General features: G+C 50.1%; 1 protein-coding gene across 2 annotated transcripts in view; it reads right to left on the bottom strand.

Moving 5' to 3' along the window:
- LOC142286643 (protein DDI1 homolog 2) overlaps positions 1-6,087 on the bottom strand; it is a 40,329-nt gene extending 34,242 nt beyond the window's left edge. For both annotated transcript variants that reach the window (XM_075333377.1, XM_075333378.1), the window contains exon 1: positions 5,892-6,087. In XM_075333377.1, the coding sequence (XP_075189492.1) occupies positions 5,892-6,029 (138 nt within the window). In that variant the 5' untranslated portion in view covers positions 6,030-6,087. The remainder of the gene's footprint in view (positions 1-5,891) is intronic.
- Between the last annotated feature and the right edge of the window lie 571 nt (positions 6,088-6,658).

The following is a 6,658-nucleotide window of genomic DNA, read 5'->3' as shown; positions in this document are numbered from 1 at the left end:
CGGTCTATCTATCTATATATATATATAATCACTATCCCCGCTCCCTCCGGTCTATATATATCACTATCCCCGCTCCCTCCGGTCTCATATATATATATATATATATATATATATATATATATATATATATATATATATATATATATATATATATATATACACACACCGGAGGGAGCGGGGATAGTGATATATAGACCGGAGGAAGCGGGGATAGTGATATATAGACCAGAGGAATCATAGCTCTGTAATGCATAGCCTCTTCTTTTTCAAGGGACCAAAAGTAATTGGACAAGGGACTCTAAGGGCTGCAATTAACTCTGAAGGTGTCTCTCTCGTTCACCTGTAATCAATGAAGTAGTTAAAAGGTCTGGGGTTGATTACAGGTGTGTGGTTTTGCATTTGGAAGCTGTTGCTGTGACCAGACAACATGCGGTCTAAAGAACTCTCAATTGAGGTAAAGCAGAACATCCTGAGGCTGAAAAAAAAGAAAAATCCATCAGAGAGATAGCAGACATGCTTGGAGTAGCAAAATCAATAGTCGGGTACATTCTGAGAAAAAAGGAATTGACTGGTGAGCTTGGGAACTCAAAAAGGCCTGGGCGTCCACGGATGACAACAGTGGTGGATGATCGCCGCATACTTTCTTTGGTGAAGAAGAACCCGTTCACAACATCAACTGAAGTCCAGAACACTCTCAGTGAAGTAGGTGTATCTGTCTCTAAGTCACCAGTAAAGAGAAGACTCCATGAAAGTAAATACAAAGGGTTCACATCTAGATGCAAACCATTCATCAATTCCAAAAATAGACAGGCCAGAGTTACATTTGCTGAAAAACACCTCATGAAGCCGGCTCAGTTCTGGAAAAGTATTCTATGGACAGATGAGACAAAGATCAACCTGTACCAGAATGATGGGAAGAAAAAAGTGTGGAGAAGAAAGGGAACGGCACATGATCCAAGCCACACCACACCCTCTGTAAAACATGGTGGAGGCAACGTGATGGCATGGGCATGCATGGCTTTCAATGGCACTGGGTCACTTGTGTTTATTGATGACATAACAGCAGACAAGAGTAGCCGGATGAATTCTGAAGTGTACCGGGATATACTTTCAGCCCAGATTCAGCCAAATGCCGCAAAGTTGATCGGACGGCGCTTCATAGTACAGATGGACAATGACCCCAAGCATACAGCCAAAGCTACCCAGGAGTTCATGAGTGCAAAAAAGTGGAACATTCTGCAATGGCCAAGTCAATCACCAGATCTTAACCCAATTGAGCATGCATTTCACTTGCTCAAATCCAGACTTAAGACGGAAAGACCCACAAACAAGCAAGACCTGAAGGCTGCGGCTGTAAAGGCCTGGCAAAGCATTAAGAAGGAGGAAACCCAGCGTTTGGTGATGTCCATGGGTTCCAGACTTAAGGCAGTGATTGCCTCCAAAGGGTTCGCAACAAAATATTGAAAATAAAAATATTTTGTTTGGGTTTGGTTTATTTGTCCAATTACTTTTGACCTCCTAAAATGTGGAGTGTTTGTAAAGAAATGTGACAATTCCTACAATTTCTATCAGATATTTGTGTTCAAACCTTCAAATTAAACGTTACAATCTGCACTTGAATTCTGTTGTAGAGGTTTCATTTCAAATCCAATGTGGTGGCATGCAGAGCCCAACTCGCCAAAATTGTGTCACTGGCCAAAGATTTCTGGACCTAACTGTATATCACTATCCCCGCCCCCTCCGGTCTATATATATATATATATATATCTCACTATCCCCGCCCCCTCCGGTATATATATATATATATCTCACTAGCCCCGCTCCCTCCGGTCTATATATATATATCACTATCCCCGCTCCCTCCGGTCTATATATATATATCACTATCCCCGCTCCCTCCGGTCTATATATATATATCACTATCCCCGCTCCCTCCGGTTTATATATATCACTATCCCCGCTCCCTCCAGTCTATATATATATCACTATCCCCGCTCCCTCCGGTCTATATATATCACTATCCCCGCTCCCTCCGGTCTATATATATCACTATCCCCGCTCCCTCCGGTCTATATATATCACTATCCCCGCTCCCTCCGGTCTATATATATCACTATCCCCGCTCCCTCCGGTCTATATATATCACTATCCCCGCTCCCTCCGGTCTATATATATCACTATCCCCGCTCCCTCCGGTCTATATATATCACTATCCCCGCTCCCTCCGGTCTATATATATCACTATCCCCGCTCCCTCCGGTCTATATATATCACTATCCCCGCTCCCTCCGGTCTATATATATCACTATCCCCGCTCCCTCCGGTCTATATATATCACTATCCCCGCTCCCTCCGGTCTATATATATCACTATCCCCGCTCCCTCCGGTCTATATATATCACTATCCCCGCTCCCTCCGGTCTATATATATCACTATCCCCGCTCCCTCCGGTCTATATATATCACTATCCCCGCTCCCTCCGGTCTATATATATCACTATCCCCGCTCCCTCCGGTCTATATATATCACTATCCCCGCTCCCTCCGGTCTATATATATCACTATCCCCGCTCCCTCCGGTCTATATATATCACTATCCCCGCTCCCTCCGGTCTATATATATCACTATCCCCGCTCCCTCCGGTCTATATATATCACTATCCCCGCTCCCTCCGGTCTATATATATCACTATCCCCGCTCCCTCCGGTCTATATATATCACTATCCCCGCTCCCTCCGGTCTATATATATCACTATCCCCGCTCCCTCCGGTCTATATATATCACTATCCCCGCTCCCTCCGGTCTATATATATCACTATCCCCGCTCCCTCCGGTCTATATATATCACTATCCCCGCTCCCTCCGGTCTATATATATCACTATCCCCGCTCCCTCCGGTCTATATATATCACTATCCCCGCTCCCTCCGGTCTATATATATCACTATCCCCGCTCCCTCCGGTCTATATATATCACTATCCCCGCTCCCTCCGGTCTATATATATCACTATCCCCGCTCCCTCCGGTCTATATATATCACTATCCCCGCTCCCTCCGGTCTATATATATCACTATCCCCGCTCCCTCCGGTCTATATATATCACTATCCCCGCTCCCTCCGGTCTATATATATCACTATCCCCGCTCCCTCCGGTCTATATATATCACTATCCCCGCTCCCTCCGGTCTATATATATCACTATCCCCGCTCCCTCCGGTCTATATATATCACTATCCCCGCTCCCTCCGGTCTATATATATCACTATCCCCGCTCCCTCCGGTCTATATATATCACTATCCCCGCTCCCTCCGGTCTATATATATCACTATCCCCGCTCCCTCCGGTCTATATATATCACTATCCCCGCTCCCTCCGGTCTATATATATCACTATCCCCGCTCCCTCCGGTCTATATATATCACTATCCCCGCTCCCTCCGGTCTATATATATCACTATCCCCGCTCCCTCCGGTCTATATATATCACTATCCCCGCTCCCTCCGGTCTATATATATCACTATCCCCGCTCCCTCCGGTCTATATATATCACTATCCCCGCCCCCTGCGGTCTATATATATCACTATCCCCGCTCCCTCCGGTCTATATATCACTATCCCCGCTCCCTCCGGTCTATATATATCACTATCCCCGCTCCCTCCGGTCTATATATATCACTATCCCCGCTCCCTCCGGTCTATATATATCACTATCCCCGCCCCCTGCGGTCTATATATATCACTATCCCCGCTCCCTCCGGTCTATATATATCACTATCCCCGCCCCCTCCGGTCTATATATATCACTATCCCCGCCCCCTGCGGTCTATATATATCACTATCCCCGCTCCCTCCGGTCTATATATATCACTATCCCCGCTCCCTCCGGTCTATATATATCACTATCCCCGCTCCCTCCGGTCTATATATATCACTATCCCCGCTCCCTCCGGTCTATATATATCACTATCCCCGCTCCCTCCGGTCTATATATATCACTATCCCCGCTCCCTCCGGTCTATATATATCACTATCCCCGCTCCCTCCGGTCTATATATATCACTAGCCCCGCTCCCTCCGGTCTATATATCACTATCCCCGCTCCCTCCGGTCTATATATCACTATCCCCGCCCCCTGCGGTCTATATATCACTAGCCCCGCTCCCTCCGGTCTATATATCACTATCCCCGCCCCCTCCGGTCTATATATCACTATCCCCGCTCCCTCCGGTCTATATATCACTATCCCCGCCCCCTCCGGCCTATATATCACTATCCCCGCTCCCTCCGGTCTATATATATCACTATCCCCGCTCCCTCCGGTCTATATATATCACTATCCCCGCTCCCTCCGGTCTATATATATCACTATCCCCGCTCCCTCCGGTCTATATATATCACTATCCCCGCTCCCTCCGGTCTATATATATCACTATCCCCGCTCCCTCCGGTCTATATATATCACTATCCCCGCTCCCTCCGGTCTATATATATCACTATCCCCGCCCCCTCCGGTCTATATATATCACTATCCCCGCTCCCTCCGGTCTATATATATCACTATCCCCGCTCCCTCCGGTCTATATATATCACTATCCCCGCTCCCTCCGGTCTATATATATCACTATCCCCGCTCCCTCCGGTCTATATATATCACTATCCCCGCTCCCTCCGGTCTATATATATCACTATCCCCGCTCCCTCCGGTCTATATATATCACTATCCCCGCTCCCTCCGGTCTATATATATCACTATCCCCGCTCCCTCCGGTCTATATATATCACTATCCCCGCTCCCTCCGGTCTATATATATCACTATCCCCGCTCCCTCCGGTCTATATATCACTATCCCCGCTCCCTCCGGTGTATATATCACTATCCCCGCTCCCTCCGGTCTATATATCACTATCCCCGCCCCCTGCGGTCTATATATCACTAGCCCCGCTCCCTCCGGTCTATATATCACTATCCCCGCCCCCTCCGGTCTATATATCACTATCCCCGCTCCCTCCGGTCTATATATATCACTATCCCCGCTCCCTCCGGTCTATATATCACTATCCCCGCCCCCTCCGGTCTATATATCACTATCCCCGCCCCCTCCGGTCTATATATATCACTATCCCCGCCCCCTGCGGTCTATATATCACTATCCCCGCTCCCTCCGGTCTATATATCACTATCCCCGCTCCCTCCGGTCTATATATCACTATCCCCGCCCCCTGCGGTCTATATATCACTATCCCCGCTCCCTCCGGTCTATATATCACTATCCCCGCCCCCTCCGGTCTATATATCACTATCCCCGCCCCCTCCGGTCTATATATCACTATCCCCGCCCCCTGCGGTCTATATATCACTATCCCCGCCCCCTGCGGTCTATATATCACTATCCCCGCCCCCTGCGGTCTATATATCACTATCCCCGCCCCCTGCGGTCTATATATCACTATCCCCGCTCCCTCCGGTCTATATATCACTATCCCCGCCCCCTCCGGTCTATATATCACTATCCCCGCTCCCTCCGGTCTATATATCACTATCCCCGCTCCCTCCGGTCTATATATCACTAGCCCCGCTCCCTCCGGTCTATATATCACTATCCCCGCTCCCTCCGGTCTATCCCCGCTCCCTCCGGTCTATATATCACTAGCCCCGCTCCCTATGTGTAAGTCCCCCGCTCCCTCCGGTCTATATATCACTATCCCCGCTCCCTCCGGTCTATATATCACTAGCCCCGCCCCCTGCGGTCTATATATCACTAGCCCCGCCCCCTGCGGTCTATATATCACTAGCCCCGCTCCCTATGTGTAAGTCCCCCGCTTCCTCCGGTCTATCCCCGCTCCCTCCTCAGCAGACCCCGCTGGCCGCCGCCGCTCGCCCTCTCACCAGGGACTCGGCGGCCGGGACGCCGCTCTCCAGCTCGCACAGGGCGCGGAAGTTCTCCAGCTCGAAGTCCTGGTCCACGTCCAGGGAGAATGTGATCTCGGACAGGTCGCGGCGGACGCAGTACACGGTGATTAACATGGCGGCTGCTATCGCCCACACCGAGCACCAACACCGGGGGGCGGGGCCACGGCGCCACTCACTGCGCAGCCGCAGCTTCCGGCAAGAAGAATCACCTGACCATCACGTGACCTGCAGTACTTCCGCCCTGCGCGCATCACCAGCATCTCCCAGCATCCTCCTGACCCCTGATCGCTTGCACGGCTGCCCTGATCCCCGGGCTCCGGCCTCTCTGCACGTTACAGTCCCGGGACCGTTCCAGAGAGGCAGGAAACGGCGGAATGCTAATCAGAACCGTCATGTATGGTGCTCAATAAACACAAAGCTATCATCCATAAACAGGATCAAAGGGAAAGAGGAGGACGGGAGAGGACAGAACGGAGAGGAGGATGTGAGACAGGAGGGTAAGAAGGAGGACGAGAGAGGAGGAGGACGAGAGAGGAGGATGAGAGACAGGAGGGAAAGAAGGAGGACGAGAGAGAAGGACGAGAGAGGACAGAACGGAGAGGAGGATGTGAGACAGGAGGGAAAGAAGGAGGACGAGAGAGGACAGAGAGGAGGATGAGAGACAGGAGGGAAAGAAGGAGGACGAGAGAGGACAGAGGAGGACGAGAGAGGACAGAGAGGAGGATGAGAGACAGGAGGGAAAG

This window comes from Anomaloglossus baeobatrachus, unplaced genomic scaffold, assembly GCF_048569485.1.
Source record: "Anomaloglossus baeobatrachus isolate aAnoBae1 unplaced genomic scaffold, aAnoBae1.hap1 Scaffold_674, whole genome shotgun sequence".
Lineage (NCBI taxonomy): Eukaryota > Metazoa > Chordata > Amphibia > Anura > Aromobatidae > Anomaloglossus > Anomaloglossus baeobatrachus.
This window is presented reverse-complemented; position numbering and strand designations above follow the sequence as displayed.